Below are 19,400 nucleotides of genomic sequence, written 5' to 3'. Positions count from 1 at the left end.
AGCGCATCTACTATAACCTCTGCCAATTCTCTCAGCACCCTGTGATGCATCCCATCAGGACCAGGGGACTTATCTACCTTCAGGGCCTCTAGTTTTCTCATCACTATCTCTTTAGTGACAGTGATTTTATCAAGGTCGTCACCTCCCATTTTGTCCGTAACATTATTTTTTGGCATATTAGACGTGTCCTCCACCGTGAAGACCAACACAAAATAGTCTTTCAATAGCCATTCCTTATCACCCAATATCAATTTTCCCTTTTCGTCTTCCAAGGGACCTACGTTGACTTTAGCCACCCTCTTTCACTTTATATATTTATAAAAACTTTTGCTATCTGTTTTTATACTTTGTGCTAATTTACTTTCATACTTTTACTTCCCTTTCCTTATCTGTTGTTTAGTTGTTCTCTGTTGCTTTTTAAAGTTTTCCCAATCCTCCAGTCTCCCACTATTCTTTGCGACTTTGTACACGTGAGCTTTTAATTTGATATTATCTTTTATTTCCTTAGTTATCCAAGGCTGGCTCTCCCCACACTTACTGTCCTTAGCTTTGACTGGAATATACTGTTGTTGAGCACTGTGAAAAATCTCTTTGAAAGTATTCCACTGTTCCTCAACTGTCCTACCAAATAGCCTGTACTCCCAATCCACATTAGCCAACTCCTCCCTCATCCTGTTGTATTTTGCCACTCCATATCTCTCTGTTCCAGATAAAAATGGTCCAGGAAGCTTAATTCTTTAAGCACAAAATATAGATAAAAATAATTTCTAATGTCCTTTTAAAACTGGAATATGGAAATTATTGTGATTTCCTTCTCCAAAAGTATAAAAGAATGAAAATTACAGAAAATATTCAGTGAGTGAGAAACAGCATGAAAGTTTTAGGTCAATGAATTGAATTAAATTGACTTTATTTCTTACACCATTCACATACATGAGGAGTAAAAATCTTTACATTACCTCTCCGCCTAAATGTACGATGTGTAATCATAGTAATTTATAATGAATAGAACAGTCAATGTAACATAGAAATATACTCAGATCAGTGAGAGGTAATCAGTCTGATGGCCTGGTGGAAGAAGCTGTCCTGTTGGTCTTGGCTTTTATCCTGCGGTATCATTTCCCAGTTGGTAACAGCTGGAATAGATTGTGGTTGGGGTGACTCAGGTCCCCAAATTTGCTATTTTGCATGATTTTGATTGGAGTGGCCTGCAAATAATATACAACACAGCGCTAGGTTGAACTGAGCTGAACTTGGTGTTCTTCACTCTTTCTTTTTGCCATATGCTTAATTTGGGTTTTTTTGGGTATTGGGGGTCTGATGTTTTTCTTTGAATGGTTTCCATGGTTTCCTTTGTTTTGTGGCTGTCTGTGGGGAAGATGAATCTCAGGGTTGTATACTGCATGCACATTTCAATAATAAGCATACTTTGAATCTTTGTGTCTTTCGTCAGGATTTCTCTAGACTACATTACCCAGGTACATCTTAAATAAACATATTGTCTTACCAGGAAATATATACTTCCTTTGTAATTGTGAGTACATGGTATGCAATCTGTATGACATCTCTAGATATAAATGCTAAAAAGCATTATCCGCTTCCAAGTATGACAAGTTAAGTTTAAAGTCAAGTCATGTAAAGTTTATTGCCATTTAACTATATACATATATACCATTCTAATACCCTTCCCTTGGACAACATTGGTGGTGTGGAGAGGGGAGACTTGCAGCTTGGGCAACTGCTGGTCTTCCATTAAAAAAAACCTTGCCCAGGCTTGCGCCCTGGAAACTTTCCAAGGTGCAAATCCATGGTCTATCGAGACTAACGGAAGCCTACCTACCTACCTGTATACCATTAAACAAGACGATGTTTCTCCAAACCAGAGTGTAAAGCACCTAACACACAATAAATTATGAAAATAAAGATAAAATCTACAGACAATAGACAGTAGATGCAGGAGGCGGCCCTTCTAGCCAGCACCACCATTCACTGTGATCATGGCTGATCATACACAATCAGTACCCCGTTCCTGCCCTCTCCCCATATCCCTTGACCCCGCTATCTATAAAAGCTCTATCTAACTCTCTCTTGAATGCATCCAGAGACTTGGCCTCCACTGCCTTCTGGGGCAGAGCATTCCACATATCCACCACTCTCTGTGTGAGAAAGTTTTTCCGCATCTCTGTTCTAAATGGCCTACCCCTTACTCTTAAACTGTGACCTCTAGTTCTGGACTCACCCATCAGCAGGAACATGCTTCCTGCCTCCAGCGTGTCCAATCTCTTAATAATCTTATATGTTTCAATCAGATCCCCTCTCATCCTTCTAAATTCCAGTGTATACAAGCCCAGTCGCTCCAATCTTTCAACATATGACAGTCCCACCACTCTGGGAATTAACCTTGTGAACCTATGCTGCACTCCCTCAATAGCAAGAATGCCCTTCCTCAAATTTGGAGACCAAAACTGCACACAATGCTCCAGGTGGGGTCTCACTAGGGCCCTGTACAGCTGCAGAAGGACCTCTTTACTCCAATACTCAATTCCTCTTGTTATAAAGGCCAGAGTGACAAATCACGCATAAATATCAAGCTAAACTGCATACATTAAATATTGTAAGGTTTGGAACAGATTGACCACTGACACTTTGAATGCAATGCGGCAGGGAGTTCAGAAGCCTAATAGCCTGAGGAAAAAACTGTTTCCCATCCTGACTGTTCTAGTTTTTATGCATCGGAGTCTCCTGCCTGATGGTAGAAAGTCAAAGAGGATGCTGGTTTGATGCTATGTATAGAAATAGAATAATCAAATGTCTTCTGATTGAGTTGCACCTTGATGAAATAAGTAAGTCACACATTTGATCTGCACCTTTGACTTCTGTTAATAGAATGTCCAAGTGATGAGCTAATTAGAAAAATAAACCGATAAAATTATGATAGTCACACACAGTTCTAAAGATTTCCTGAAAACACAGATGTTTGAAGACAGTTAGATCAATAAATTTAGTACATTATTACTGACTCATCATCTTGAGGGGAACATAATGTATTTAAAAGGTGTTAGACTGAAATTTAGCCTTAACAAGATTCAGTTTGAAGAGTTACTTTCCTTTCTGGTTTGAGGAAGTGTTGTATAAGAGTACAGTTTGGATTTGAGGAAATGATGTACAGCTATCATTTTGTGAGTTAATCTATTTAGTTGCATAATATTTAATAAGCAACCCCATTTTTTTTATTATGGTATCTATATCATTTCCAAGTTAGCGTACACAAAATGTTGGAGGAACTCAATAGGTCGGGCAGCATCTTTGGAAAAGAATCAACATTTCAGGCAAAGACCCTTCATCAGGACTGAGAAGGAAGGGGGAAGATGACAGAGTAAAAAGGTTGTGGGAGGGGAAGAAGAATAGCTTGAAGGTGAAAGGTGAAGTCAGGTGGGTGGGAAACATCAAGGACTGGCAAAGAAAGAATCTGTTAGGAGAGGAGAGTGGACAATAGGAGAAGGGGAAGGAGCAGGGGATCTAGGGAGAAGTGAAAGGCAAATGAGAAGAAGTGAATGGTCAGAGAAGGGAATAGAGGAAAGGGGGGAATTTTCCCTCTTCTTTCCCAGTCCTGAAGAAGGGTCTCAGCCTGAAACAATGACTGTTTACTCTTTTCCACAGATGATTCCTGACTTGCTGAGTTCCTCCAGCATTTTGTGTGCGCTGCTCTTGATTTCCAGCATCTACAGAATCTCTTGTGTATGTTCATTTTCATAGATGCTGCCTGACCTGCTGAGTTACTCCAGCATTTTGTGTGTGTTGGAAATCACCATTAGGTACTGAAAGAGCAACAGCAGAATTTTCAGAATTGTACTGTCAAATATCATCAATCAACATTGAAAGACAGAGAAAAATAGTCATTCATGTCATAGAGTCATAGAAAAGCACAGAAACAGGCTCTTCATCCCATCTAGTCTGTGCCAAAACTGCTTAAAATACCATTGACCTGCACTTGGACCATTGCCCTCCATACCCCTTCCATCCATGTACCTATCCAAACTTCACTTAAACTTTGAAATCAAGCTCGCATGTACCACTTGTGCTGGCAGCTCATTCCACCCTCTCACACTCTTCTGAATGAAGATGTTTCCCCTCATTTTTCCCTTAAACTTTTCACCCTTTACTCTTAACTCATGACCTCTGGTTGTAATCCTACCCAACTCAGTGTTGTTTGATGTTCCTTAAACAAGCTGCATAATTGGCTTTGTAAGTAAAATGTACTAGACTTATATATTGTATCCTGGAATCTGATGATGCCTGGGAGAATATGAGGTTGTAAAATGTGCAACACACACACACACACACACTCTCTCTCCCTCCCACCCCTTCGGTTGTCCATCGAAATCCGATGACGATGTCCACTCCTTTAACAGTGAGATCTTTGATGACTATACAGTCCTATCCTGGACCCACAAGTTCTATTGCAGGTGGGACATGTATATGTGGTGGTGGTGGTAGTGATGGCAACCATTCCTGCATTTCTCCTGGTTCTCTTCTGCTGTCTTCTGGTTGTTCTTTCCATCTCCAGAATACGAACCCCGTCCCTACACAGCTGCAACATCCTCCAGGTCCTCAGGTCTGATCTTGCACCTCCTTAAAGCAATCTTCATCTGATCCTTAAAGCGCTTCTTCAGCCCTCTGGCTGAGCGTCGACCATGATGTAGCTGGCCGTATAACACTCTGCGGGGTAGCCGACATGGGGGCATCCTTATCACGTGCCCCAGCCACTGCAGCTGACGCTGGGTGATCATGGCCTCAATACTTCTGCAGTTGGTCTTTACAAGTATTTCAGTGTGAGGCACCCGCTCACGCCAGGTAATTCCCAGGATGCACTGAAGGCAGCTTATGTGGAAGTGCTCCAAGGACTTGGTGTGACGGCTGTAGGTTACCCAAGCTTCACAGCTATAAAGGAGGGTGGTGACATGGACCGTTTGGTATATGGCGACCTTTGTGGAGGGATGAAGGCTCCTGTTCTGAAAGACTCTATGCTGAAGTTCCCAAAGGCAGCTGACGCCTGTGTAATGCGGCTCTGGATGTCGTTGTCAATGCTGCTATCCTCCGAGAGAATGCTCCCCAGATATTTGAAAGATGGCACTACTGACAGCTTTTCATCACCAACAGTGAAGGCAGGTAGGGTGGGTGAGACACTAGTACTCCATTGGCAAACCACTTCTGTCTTGGTGGTACTGTCGGTCAGCCCCATCCTGCTGTACGCTCTCACCGCCACAGCAAGGACTGTCTGAAGATCCTCCGGAGTTTGAGCCACAAGAGCACAGTCGTCTGCATACTGCAGCTCCAGGACCCGTTCTCCACGGAGTTTCGTGGTTGTGTGGAGTCTCCTGGTGTCAAAGAGGTTGCCATCTAATCTGACGTCCACTGCCACACCGCTGCTATCCTCAATCTCGTTGTGGAGAAGCTTGGTAACACACAGGAGGAAGATGTTAAAGAGAACTGGTGCTAGCACATACCCCTGCCTCACCCCTGTGTGTACAAGGAAGGGCTCAGACTCTTGTCCTCCTATGGTCACCCGAGCAGTCATCCCATTGTGGAACTGGCGGAGGATGTTAGCAAATTTATTGGGACAGCCAAACCTGTGGAGGACATCCCATAAGAGCTCTCTTTGCACAGTGTTGAATGCTTTGGAGAGGTCGACAAAGGCCATAAACAGGTCTTGATGTTGCTCCCGACACTTTTCCTGAAGCTGCCGAGCTGTGAAGATACACACGCGCACGCGCACACACACACACATACACAATCTATGTTCCGTTAATAATTCACTCTTCCTTAATTAAGTTCCTCATAAATTTTTTTACTAGACCTCCACATCAATTATCTTTAGAGCAGAAAAAATTCCAAACAAAATGGAATATGGAAAGATTACAAGAGAAGTCATGCAATATAGAAGAGCAAAGGTATTTTCCCTTCCAACCCACACCAATCTTCTCACATCCCAAAATTTACCAGATTATATCCAAGCATCCCAAATCATTTCCTCATATATTATGGACTCAACTGATCCACCCAACATCCCACCTTTTTGTTGCCCTGCAATGTCTGCAGGCTGATTCCAACACGCCTGAAGCTTTTGATGATGTGTGTTGTTTAATTGCACTTTTGTAACTTTGCAACAAGCAGCACTGCCATAACTCTTTGAGAATTCAAGTCGCAAAAAGATTCTCCCTTTACAACTTTTAGTAAAGGAATAAATGTCCCTTAATAGCTGTCAAAGTGCACTGGAATAGTGCAGTTGGCCAAGAATAGAAAGAAGCAAGTAGAAGTGGGCCTAATGATAGTAAATACCATCCAGGGGATCGCTGGGATCTTCCTGCACCTCTATTTGTGATGTCAGCCAGGATGAAGGGCCCAAAGCATTGTTGAGGATTCCTACCACCTAATCAACAATCTCTCTGACCCACTACCATCAGGAAGGAGGCATAGAAGCATCAGGACTAGGATTACCAGACTGGGTAACAACATTTTTCCCCCTGGATGTGAGACTAATGAATACCCTACCACTACTGAGGTCTCGTCACTAGGATAGCAAGTTGTTTACTGTATACGGTACTGTTTAGCTGTGCTTCATGCATTTTTGAATTGTATTTTAATTTATTTATGGTAATGTTTTGGTCTATGTGCTGTGTGTGTTATATGTTTTGTGGTTGTATACGTCTACAGTCAGATGACAATAAATTTGAACTTGAAAATTAAAGCGATAAATACCAAAAGATGAACTCCATGGACTGAATGAAGGTGTTCTGTAAAGTAGATATTCACTGTTATGGTGACATACAGGTAGAAGGCAGGAGATTGGAGCTGGTAATGGATCAGCCGTGATAAAATGGAGGAGCAGACTCAAATGGCCATCTGGCCTAATTCTGCTCCTATATATTATGGTCTTATGGTATATAATTTCAAAGAAGCTTAAACATTTAGCTCTTTATGATCTTGCTACCTCTTATTTTCTTGCATCTTCCAATCCACCTGCGCTCATACTTACTCTGCATTCTGTTATTGTTTTACGTTGTACTATCTCAATGCACCATGTAGTGATTTGATCTGAATGAATAATGCAAATCTAGCTTTGAGACATGTGTCAATGATAAACCAATTGCAACTCTAAACAATTCTATGTATTAAACAATAAGGCACAGGAAGCTAGAGACCAAATGCTGGAGATGGGGTTAATATGGATGAGTGCCCACTGATCACTGTGGCCAAGGTTGAATAACCTGAATCCATCCCATATCGGTCACATTCTCTTCAAATCTTACCAAAATTCAAAAGTTTCCACTCATTTTTGAGACAGCCTCATTTGTCACGATGGGTCTGATGAGCTCCAGAATGCCAGTAGTTAATTTTAAGGGGGTCTGAATGTTGATATATTTTAAAAACCTTGCTGAGAACTAATTATTGGATCTCAGTCTAACCAATAAATAATGTTTTAAATTATTTATACTCATTTAAAAGTGTGTCATGAATTTATTTCTAGATCAGGAAATTCTCAACCATTTTAATGCCATGGGCCCCACCATTAATCCAGGGTCATTAGATCCCAGGATGGGAACTTTGTTGTAGATTGATAGCGCAATTTCAAATTATTTTTACTTTTTGATTTATCAAACTTTGTCATGCTCCAGGTTTGAATATAACAATATTGAAGCAATTTCCTTTTTAGATTGTGTCACAGCATGACCTTGCAAAAGACAGATTTGGTGTTTGGCGGGTGTGCATTTATAGCAGAAATACAGAAATCATTGATCAAGTGTAAACAGAAATCAAATTTCAAAACATGTATAATATACACTGGGCAAAACACACAAGGGTCTCCGCTGGAAACGTCAACAGTTTACTCATTTCCATTGATGGAAATGGCAGTATTTTGTGTGTGCCTTGGATTTCCAGCATCTGTAGATTTTCTCATGTTTGTGAATATATACTGGGATCAGCAGATGCTTCAAAGCTAAAAGCTCTACATGCATATATAAGGTCAGTACTCTATAGTGAGTTGTACATCCTGCTTGGTGTATAACAGAATATAGATTATTCTTACTAATACAGAATCAGGTCCATTTCAAAGAAGATTAACACACAAAAATGCTAGTTTAAGATGTTGAAATGAGTGCTATTGAATTGTGAATTTGCTTTAAAATATTAAATGTTGCTCATAGAATTTCATAAGTTTCTAAACCAATTCCAAAGTAGGGAATTTGTTCTTCTAGGCTAGTCTAACACCTGTGTAGCACCAGTCTTATACTGTGTGACTAGTGGTCGCCCTCTTTAGAGAAAATCAAACTACGCTGGGTGTTAATAGGCCATCAGAAGAATCCCGGTATCGGAGGGAGGCAGTAAAAAGAAACAACACACTTCTGGAAATAAGTTTTTGTTTGTAAGAAAAAAAACAATATGTGCAAAATATTTACATGAGCAAGAACAATTCAAAATTCAAACATTCTGTTTAGTTTCCAAATCTTAGATATCAACAAAAACCAAATTCCTGTTTAGTTAGAATCAGAGAGATTCATTAGAATAATCTTGGTTACTCCAATTTCTCTAACTAATTGGATCTAGTGTGATTCCCTATTTAAAAGTTTACAGACTAAACTTTCCTTTATAGTTATCCCTAGTTAGTTAGAAAACCAAATATAATTCCTATATTAATTTCAAATATTATAGTTAACTTCAGTTTCAGTTCCAGGCAGTATATCTACAAATGTAAATTCAAATTCAAAAATTATACAACCATATAACAATTACAGCACGGAAACAGGCCATCTTGGCCCTTCTAGTCCATGCCGAACGCTTATTCTCACCTGGTCCCACCGACCTGCACTCAGCCCATAACCCTCCATTCCTTTCTTGTCCATATACCTATCCAATTTTTTTTGAATGACAATATCGAACCTGCCTCTACCACTTCTACTGGAAGCTCGTTCCACACAGCTACCACTCTGAGTAAAGAAGTTCCCCCTCATCTTACCCCTAAACTTTTGCCTCCTAACTCTCAACTCATGTCCTGTTGTTTGAACCTCCCCTACTCTCAATGGAAAAAGCCTATCCACGTCAACTCTATACACATAAACTATATACATAATTTAACTCCTTTCACGACAATTCTTCAACATCGCCACTCTTAAACAAAGTAAATATCATTCAGTGACTTATCAAAGTCTGTGCAAAATCAAATAGGGATTCTTCATATGAAGATAATCTTACACATCCAACCATATTAAATCCTTTGCGTCATTACGCATTTCGTTCCCGTGCTGGTTCTTTGTCTGGCTGGCCCGTCATCTTGGTTCATTGGATGAAATAGTTGATCATTCACAGTAAGTCAATTCACAAACTTGACCAAATGCCTTGGTATGAGTTTGCAGAACTAATTCCCGACTACACGGTAGGGATTTTGGACACTGGTCGCTGCCGATATTGTCTCGTTATAGCTGTAGCTTCAATAAATCTTTTATCGCTATTGTCTCTGCTCCAGGGGTTTCATCCTGAGGTTTTCAAGTTAGTAGGGTAAAGATACTCACTACTAATTCCACTCTTAACAGTTCATGTCTTCAACTTCTAATCATTGCTGCGTTTCTCTCCTCCTCTGTCCTGTGTCCAGCCCACCCCTCCCTCGCATAGCGTTTTTTTTCAATTTTTTAAAGTCGGTAAACTGCAGGTTGAACTTTCTAACATTACAATTTGGGGTTTAATTAACCTGGGTTACACTTGGCAGCATTATTGAGCTGGACTCTCAACATACTGTATACTTGCTTATAAGCTCAGTAAAAGATGCCTTCTTTCACAACATTTAGGAAGATATTTCTGACCTTGCTGGTATGTGACAATGTCAGTCCAGGGCAAACTGAAGCATCCAGTCCAGAGACACATGTAGTTCAATGGTTTACGTTTGACACCCTGGGAAAGGTTTCACTGCTAATGTCATGGTCTTTCTGTAGAAGCAGTGTTTGGGTTATCGTTAGAGATAATGGGTGCTTTGGAATGTGAGCCATCCAATGACGGGAGGGTGTTTTTGTGCCGTGAGCCGGACACCAGGATGATCCGGGTCTTTTGTTCGGTGTGAGATGAAGAGAGAAGATGCCGGAGTGGAGCCAGGATCCAAAGAAGGCCGGATGATTGAAGGAGGATCAGCGGAGGGGAGATCATGAGGTCCAACTTGAGCACATTACACTCCTTCATTGAAATGGGCCCTTTTCTTTTTTTGCTTGTTCTTCACTAAACCCGTAGTCAAATTAAGAACTATAAAGCTAAATCATTTAATTGTATGTGGCGTACTGTTTGTTATTTCATGGTACCGATTTGTAACAGGATAACACATCACGCAGCATCCACACAAATGGGTTGTTTCGGGGTGGACTCGCATCTCAATCTCACCCGTTTGGCAGGACCAGAGATTGCCTTCCCTAGACTTACCCAGCCTACAGAACCTGAGGGTTCCACGTGTTCTCAAATTAATATAATGCTTTACTCTCATCGAACATTACCTTCCATCAAGCTAAAAGTGTTCATGAGGTTTTGGAAGAAAATTTTGAACATAGGGTCAAGAGAGCTGTGTGTTGCTAAAGCTTTGTGACCTTATGGACATCCTCTGTTTTCCAATTAAGTTGCAAGTTTGAATAGCTAAGATTATTGTGCTGGCCACTACTATTCCCTAGAGCGATAACGCGGCTTCACAAACAAGATACGTGTAGACGGATGAGCCACAAATTATGAGTAAGAACATGATGAACTATCAGCTCTTTATCCTGCTAATGGGGAGGGCCTGGTTTTGCTCATGTGTCTGCTGCTAGATGTAAACTCAAGGTGATTGCCTGATAACTCAGGGTTCCACTCGTGGACTCTCCATGATATCATGCTAAGATAAAAGATTTCCCAATTGAAGTCTTGTATCGAGCTTTATTTTAAAAATTGACAAGGTTTATTAATGATTTTGAGGAATACATTCATAATGTTATGAACCTTTCTGATTATTAATTTAATATATTTTTTTTCCAGGCAGGCCAAGTCAATCCAATAGTGAAGCTATTTGTAGTGAATCTTTATGGACCAACTCATACCCTTGAACTGATGCCACCAGAGAGCTTCAAATCCAAGTAAGAAATTGTTCACAATTATTCTCATTCTATAGCTTTGAGAAGAATGATATCTATTTTTCAAGTTACAAAAATTGCAGGGAACGTATCAAATGTGCATCGGGATTGCAGCTGAAAGATTGTTTTGGGATTCAGGTTCCATTATACAACAATCACTCAATGAACTAATCTTCCACTCATTTTCCATGCATTTCCCTGATCTTTCCCAATAGCACAGCTTTCATTAAGTTAGAGTCTATTAGTCTAATTCTGTTAATGACATTGTCATGTAAAAGTTAAATCAAATTTGTTTAATCTAGTCTTAGATAGATAGATAGATAGATAGATAGATAGATACTTTATTCATCCCCATGGGGAAATTCAACTTTTTTTTCCAATGTCCCATACACTTGCTGTAGCAAAACTAATTACATACAATACTTAACTCAGTAAAAAAATATGATATGCATCTAAATCACCGTCTCAAAAAGCATTAATAGCTTTAAAAAGTCCTTAAGTCCTGGAGGTAGAATTGTAAAGCCTAATGGCATTGGGGAGTATTGACCTCTTCATCCTGTCTGAGGAGCATTGCATCGATAGTAACCTGTCACTGAAGCTGCTTCTCTGTCTCTGGATGGTGCTATGTAGAGGATGTTCAGAGTTATCCATAATTGACCGTAGCCTACTCAGCGCCCTTCGTTCAGCTACCGATGTTAAACTCTCCAGTCCTTTGCCCACGACAGAGCCCGCCTTCCTTACCAGCTTATCAAGACGTGAGGCGTCCCTCTTCTTAATGCTTCCTCCCCAACACGCCACCACAAAGAAGAGGGCGCTCTCCACAACTGACCTATAGAACATCTTCAGCATCTCACTACAGACATTGAATGACGCCAGCCTTCTTAGGAAGTACATTCGACTCTGTGCCTTCCTGCACAAGGCATCTGTGTTGGCAGTCCAGTCTAGCTTCTCGTCTAACTGTACTCCCAGATACTTGTAGGTCTTAACCTGCTCCACACATTCTCCATTAATGATCACTGGCTCCATATGGAAAGTCTTTTACTTTTCATTAAAAGATTATAAATCCAGTACGTTTCCAGAGCTGGGATAAGAAGGTCAATATAATGAATCAAGCCTCAAGTGTAAAACTAATTGCCAATAAATATTACCCTCACTGTCTTTCTTTTTCAATAATTTTATTGATTTCTTACAAAAAGGAATACAGAGTACAGGAGGATGTATATCTTATATCAATTACAATATATGTGAATCACACTTAGTCTCATTACTCCATATTCATGTAAATTAAATTGAGTCATAATATCGAAAAGTAATAAATTTATTATACAAAAAAAAATCTAAACCCACTACCAAGAAAAGCTGTTTGGTAAAGAAAGAAAAAGGAAAAGAAAATCCTTATTATATAGTAAAACATATTATTAGCCAACATCTGTACTTGATAACAAATCAAAGATTTTGAAAATAATTCAAAGGTCCCCACAATGTTAGAAAGTCTTGTCTTGATTCAGAAATTGAACAACAAATCTTCTCTAAATTTAAGCATGACATAACATCGCACCATCACTGTCTAGATTCTTTTTACATTGTATCTCAATAATTTGCATGAAAGAATTGATGGCTTTGTGGCCAAGTTTGCAGACGATACGAAGATAGGTGGAACGACAGGTAGTCTTGAGGAAGCAGAGAGGCTACTGAAGGACTTAAACAGATTAGGAGAATTGGCAAAGTGTCCGATGGAATAGTGTTGGGAAATGTATGGTCATGCACTTTGGTAGAAGAAATAAAGGTGTAGACTGTTTTCTAAATGGAAAGAAAATACAAAAATCTGAGGTACAAAAGGACTTGGGAGTCCCTGTGCAGGATTTTCTTAAGGTTAATTTGCAAGTTGAATTGAGCTAGTGGTAAGGAAGGCAAATGTAATATTAGCATTCATTTCAAGAGGATTAGAATATAAAAGCAAGGATATAATGTTAAAGCTTCAAAAGGTGCTGGTGAGGCCTCATTTGGAGTCTGATGAGCAGTTTTGGGGCCCTTGTCTAAGAAAGGAAATGCTGACAGAGGAGGGTTCAAAGCAGGTTCACGAAGATGACTCCAGGATTGAAAGACTTATCATATGAGGAACATTTGATGGCTTTGGGCCTGTATTCACTGGAATTCAGAAGTATGGAGGGGGGAATCTCATAGAAACCTATTGAATATTGAAAGACCTCGAAACCTATGGTAAGGGGAGTCCAAGATCAGAAGACACTGGGTCTGAATAGAAGGATGTCCATTTAAAATGGAGTTAAGGAGGAATTTCTTTAGCCAGAGAGTGGTGAATCTGAGAATTTACTCTCAAAGGCAGCTGTGGAGGGCAAGTTATTGGGCATATTTGAGGCAGAGGTTGACGGATTCTTGATTAGTCAGGGCATGAGGGGATATGGGGAGAAGCCAGGAGATATGGGCTGAGAGGAAAATGGATCAGCCATGATGAAATGGAGAAGCAGACTTGATGGGATAAATGGCCTAATTTCTGTTCCTGCATCTTATGGTCTAATGGACTAATGGACAAGTAGACAGATATCATAGGAGCCGGAATCTGAGCCAGTTCAGTTGATTTAAAACTCACATTCAATCATCTAACTGCGCTACAACTATTGGCTCCTGAGATTAACGTGTTTTACAGCTTCAAGTGATTTGTTACAGTTCATTGGTACAAGGGTTACCTCCTGTGCTATCCTGTAATGTGTTATCCTGAATCATCGTTATGTGTCGTCTCGTACGACATGGGCAGTCATGGTCTTCCATTTGTGTTTAATCTTATTCTTTGCTCTATGCTGACCATGATTGTTCTTGGCAATTTTTTCTAAAGAAGTGGTTTGCTGTTACCCTCTGTTGTGTTTTTAATATTTCTATAATATTTGAGTAAACTGCATATATTGTTTGATTAAGCATTCTTGTTATATGTATAACTAAACTAATGGCATACATCATCATGCTACCATGTGATATGTGTGCGCCTCACTTAAAAGTAAACATGAAGTTAGACCCACATTCCTGGTCTCCCATTGTCAATTGAATTAGTTTGATGTTTTGAAGTTATAAAACATAACACCTTCTTCTGGAGAATGTCTTTACAAGACGGGTGACTGACCCCAACCGTTATCAATACTCTTCAGAGACTATCTGCCTGGTGTGGCATAACCAGGAGTTGTGATATGTACCAGCTGCTCATACAACCAGCCATCACCTGCTCCCATGGCTTCACATGACCCTGATCAAGGGGCTAAGCAGATGCTACACCTTGTCTAAGGGTGACCTTCAAGTTAGTGGAGGGAAGGAGCACCTTACACTTCCTTTGGTAGAGACGTATCTCCACCTTGCCACCTAAGATCTACAATATACTTTCTCATAATCTGTTAGCATAGTTTTGCATGGCTTTGTCTCCTTCATGCTTCTGGATGTGGGCATCGTTAGCAAGGCCATTACTTTTGTCCATGATAAACTCTGTAAATATCTTCAGCTCCTTCATCACATCCTTTTAACCTGCAAGCTTAGGACCCTGTGGAGACCTTGTGCTGTAATCCTATTATTGCCAACACCTGTTCATGGATGAGTGTCAGAAAATAAACATGGCTGTCACAGAGAGCTCGGCATGTCAAAGCTGTTATGTCACCAGTGTTGCTTATACTGCCATGGCTTCATGTGACCCTGATATCGGGGGGGGGGGGGGTGGGTGGCGGTAAGCAGGTGCTACACCTTGTCCAAGAATGATATGCAGCCTGTGGAGGGAAGGAGCACCTTACACCTCCACTGGTAGAGGCACATCTCCACCCTGCCGACCAATTAGCCTGAAAGAAAGCACAATGTTTACTGCTGTGCACTCAGCAACATGCAATTTTCCCCTTCTTATTTAATGCAATAATCTTCTAACAACCATTGCAGAAGTTTATTTTATGTTTCCAGTTACAGTAATTGACTTATTTCAGTTCCAGTTACTTGATTTGTCTGTATTATAAATATGAGCTGCAAGTCATGTCTTTGCCAAAAGTAGATGGAATATTTATTTCCAATGAAGTAGATGTATCAACATATGGTGATTTATACCAAGGGTACAGCTCTTTACATTTTGACTTTGATCAAGCTCTTTGTTTGATGCACAGATCAGTTAGATCAATTTCGCAGTGTCACATTCAGTAATATTAATGTGGATGTTAAAACATCTATTTCGATCAGTTCTGAGATTACACTTCTTTTGAACCAGGGAATATTATATCACAATGGTGAAGTGGGTCAGCAACACCAAGACAGTAGTAAACTGGTTGAACAGACCTCAGAATGTTTCTATTCTTACGACATGTGAAATAACCACGGGGGCTTGTTCTAAGGTAGGACATTCTGCTCACAACTAACCTGTTTGTCATTTGTAATGTGGTAAAATACTAAAACATGTTAAAGAACACTTCAAATCAGCTAACAAGTTTGAGAGTATATGACTATTGATGCAGGATCTTCATCTAATATAAAAACACATATTTTGAAATTATTAAGTGGTAAAGTTTATATATTACAGTTCAAAATAAGGATAAAAGATGTGCATTTTATGATCATTTACCAAACCCGTTTGGTTAGAATCCTTTCCGACAGATTGCACACGCGTTGTCTTTTCCAAGCCTCCTTCATTTCACCTTCTCTTTCACTATTTTAGAAGCATGAAGCAGTCTCTGAAGTCTGGCTTTCTAAACAGGTAAGAAAAATACCTGATTGAAGTGTCATTAAAACACTACAGTGAATGTGGGCGAACCTATCTTAGTCATGGAGCTAATGGTATATTGGTAAAACTGGGAAGGTTGTGAAGTTAGTGCAGTGGAACTGTGGAGTGACCCACGAATTTTAATTATTTTACTTACCTATAGCTCTCCTGGATTGTCATGTGAGACCCCAATTTTGCACAATCTAGGACAAAGTGGTCCATATTCTCACCGTGATAATCCGAAAGGCAGAGCTGCAAAGGAAATTATATTATCTTGCATATCCCTAACATAAAGTTTGACAAGAAATGCTGTATCAAATTTAATAACAGGCATTATTTGACCTATTTAATCCCAATTAACTTGAATTTTGATCATATGCTGCACAGAAAACAAACATTGTACTTGGATCTGTGGACCCACGTCCCTACAATCGATAGGGTAATTTTATTTGCTGGGGCAAAACTGCAACCAGCTATCAGTTGTCATTTCATAACCCATTTTCTTCCTTGCATTTAATGGAAAATAAATAGCTGATTTGTTTACTTTTTATAATACAAAAATAAAATTAGCCTTCCCCCCATGTGTTTCTCTTTCTCTGCAGCTTTTTCCATTTAACTCTAATACCTCTAATATTATTTAAAAACCAATTTTCAAAGCCTCCTTCATATACAATAGTAAAGATAAAGCTGCAGAGTTTCAATTATCATCTACTTTTTGAAATAGGTAGGACAAATATTTATAGAGTTTTTCCACTGAGCCAAGCAGGATTGAACGTTGGCAGCAAAACCTGTGGCTTTTAAATGAAATGTATTTATTTATCAGAGATACAGCACAGAACAGGCCCTTCTAGCTCTCCAAGCCACACTGCCCAGTAACCCTCCTGATTTAATCCTAGTCTAATCATGATACAATTTACAATGACCAGTTAACCTACTAACCAGTATGCCTTCGGACTGTGCAAGGAAATTGGAGCACCTGGATGAAACCCACATCATCATGGGGAAATTATACAAACTCCTTACAGGCAGCAGAGGGAATTGAACCTGGGTCTTGAACTTTCGGTATTGTCCTTCACCATTCCCCATTCCCTTTTCCTGCTCTCATCTTATCTCCTTGCCCACCCATCACCTCCCTCTGGTGCTCTCCCCCCTTTTCTTTCTCCCAAGGCCTTCTGCCCTCTCCTATCAGATTCCCCCTTCTCCCACCTGTATCTCTTTCACCAATCGACTTCCCAGCTCTTTACTTATCTCTCCCCCTCCTGGTTTCACCTATCACCTTGTGTTTCTCCCTCCCCTCCCCCCACCTTTTAACTCTATCCCTCACCATTATTTATCCAGTTCTGCCAAATGGTCTTTTGGCGTAACAATGAAGGTCCTCCATCTCTGTCTGTATACACAGATTCTTCACTAATGTTCCCATTCCATTTTGTTTTGTCTGTCAGGGTTGTTAGCTCTGAACTGCACCCCCAAACCTGGAGGACCAGTGGACCACTCCTAGTCTGGCCTCTACCCTTTGACCTGTTTGGCAGGGGTGACCTGCCAAGAGCATATGCACATGTCCTGGCTCCAGCCACCATAGCCCTCTGGGTCATTGAGGCACACAAGCCTCCAAACCCTAACAACAAGATTGTAGTCCTGCTGGAGGCTCCTCCAGGCATAACACTTCTCTATTTTAATCTTGCATGTGGTAAAAGAGTTGATAAGATTATTTTCTGGGTTAATTATAATTAGTTATGTAATCAAAATCAAATGATTAAGTTTTTGTTTGGCAATATGCTATTATTCATTTATTTATGTTTAAATTTCAAAGTACATTTTATTATCGAAGTATATATATGTCACCATATACAATCCTGAGATTCATTTCCTTGTGGGCATATTCAATAAATCTATAGAATAATAACCATTACATAATCAAGAAAGACTGCCCAACTACAGCGTTCAACCAGAGTGCAGGTACAAAATGAAATAATAATAATAATAATAGAAAAAGCAATAAATATCAAGAACATGAGACGAAGAGTCCTTGAAAGTGAGTCCATAGGTTGTGGGAACATTTCAATGATGGGGTAAGTGAAGTTGTATGAAGTTATTCCCTTTGGTTGAACATGCAAAACTAGTGACATCTGTTTCACGGTTCCAACATAGCGAACATTTCCTTCCAGCCAAGAACCTTACATGTTTATCTCCACGGAGAAGTCTATCAAATTGTCACCAATCTCAACAGAGGGGCCCCAGACCAACATGATTAATTCGGGGTTAAATCCAGCCATGTTACAGAGGTCAGAACTATCTCATCCACAAAAGAATACTGAAAAGCAAAACTTTGACAAATAGTTAAACCATGTCGCCATCTGATCCTGATGCCCTAATGAATGGCCTCACCTGAAACGTTGATTATTACCCTTTTCCATAGATGCTGTCTGGCCTGTTGAGTTCCTCCAGCATTTTGTCCGTGTTGCTTCATCTTAACTAGTTATCAAAATGGTATTAATAAATGGAGCATCAAATTTATTACTAACAATATGGAAGAAGTATGCCTCTGGTGATAAAGCTGACTCAGTGGAATTGTCTGGGTAATTCAGCTGTGAATCAAGCCTGACAACATCTTCATACTTGACCTAGATTGAATTGAGTACGGAATTTGTGTTTCATTATCTTTCACTCCTTCCAGCTCAAACATTTCTGCCTGGGTCGTGAGAAGCTTCTGCACTCCCTTCCATTGCTTCATAATTACATTTTTTACTATATACATGGATATATTGGGTGGGGAAGGGGTAAAGTTACATCTCCACCAAAGGAGGTGTGAGGCACTCCTTTCCTCCACTAGCTTGTGGGTTACCCTTCGGCAAGGTTTAGCACATGCTTTGCCCCCCCCCCCACCCCCATTCAGGGTCACATGAAGCCATGGCACATGATGATGATGATATGGATATATAAATTGACATTTTCAACTCCATGATTCACTGCTTTGACTGCACATCTCACCCCACATCCTGGTCGGTGGCTGATATACTGCTATCAATAATTGTAGACAGAAGTTTCTAAACCCACTGATGTGCGTAAATAGTTGTTCATTCATTCGTTATGTGCCATGCTGTATGACGGTGATCATGGTCTTTCCATGACCATGATTGCTCTTGGCAAACTTTTCTACAGAAGTGGTTTGCCTTTGTCTTCCTCTGGGCAGTGTCTTTACAAGTCAGGTGACCTCAGCCCTTATCAATACTCTTCAGAGATTGCCTGCCTGGTCTCAGTAGTCCCATAACCAGGACTTGTGATATGCATCAGCTGTTCATACGACCATCCACCACCTGCTCCCATGGCTTCACATGACCCTGATCGGGGGTGGGGGGAGCTACGTAGGTGATAAACCTGCCCAAGGGTGACCCGCAGTCTAGCAGAGGGAAAGAGCGCCTTACACTTCCTTTGATAGAGGCGTATCTCCACCCCATCACCAAGTGAGCAGTTGTAAAGGGCCTATTTAAAAGGTGAATTTCATTTTGTTAAGTTTCCATTGATCTTCTTGA

At 40.3% G+C, this 19,400-nt stretch overlaps 1 protein-coding gene across 2 annotated transcripts in view; it reads left to right on the top strand.

Annotated features, from left to right (window-relative positions):
• The window catches only part of LOC140728601 (inactive dipeptidyl peptidase 10-like), a 1,645,453-nt gene that overhangs the window by 1,535,427 nt on the left and 90,626 nt on the right, over positions 1-19,400 (top strand). For both annotated transcript variants that reach the window (XM_073047583.1, XM_073047584.1), the window contains exons 10-12: positions 11,044-11,141; positions 15,382-15,505; positions 15,826-15,864. In XM_073047583.1, coding sequence (XP_072903684.1) covers positions 11,044-11,141; positions 15,382-15,505; positions 15,826-15,864 — 261 coding nt within the window. The remainder of the gene's footprint in view (positions 1-11,043; positions 11,142-15,381; positions 15,506-15,825; positions 15,865-19,400) is intronic.

The sequence above is a fragment of the Hemitrygon akajei genome, chromosome 5, assembly GCF_048418815.1.
Source record: "Hemitrygon akajei chromosome 5, sHemAka1.3, whole genome shotgun sequence".
Classification (NCBI taxonomy): Eukaryota; Metazoa; Chordata; class Chondrichthyes; order Myliobatiformes; family Dasyatidae; genus Hemitrygon; species Hemitrygon akajei.
This window is presented reverse-complemented; position numbering and strand designations above follow the sequence as displayed.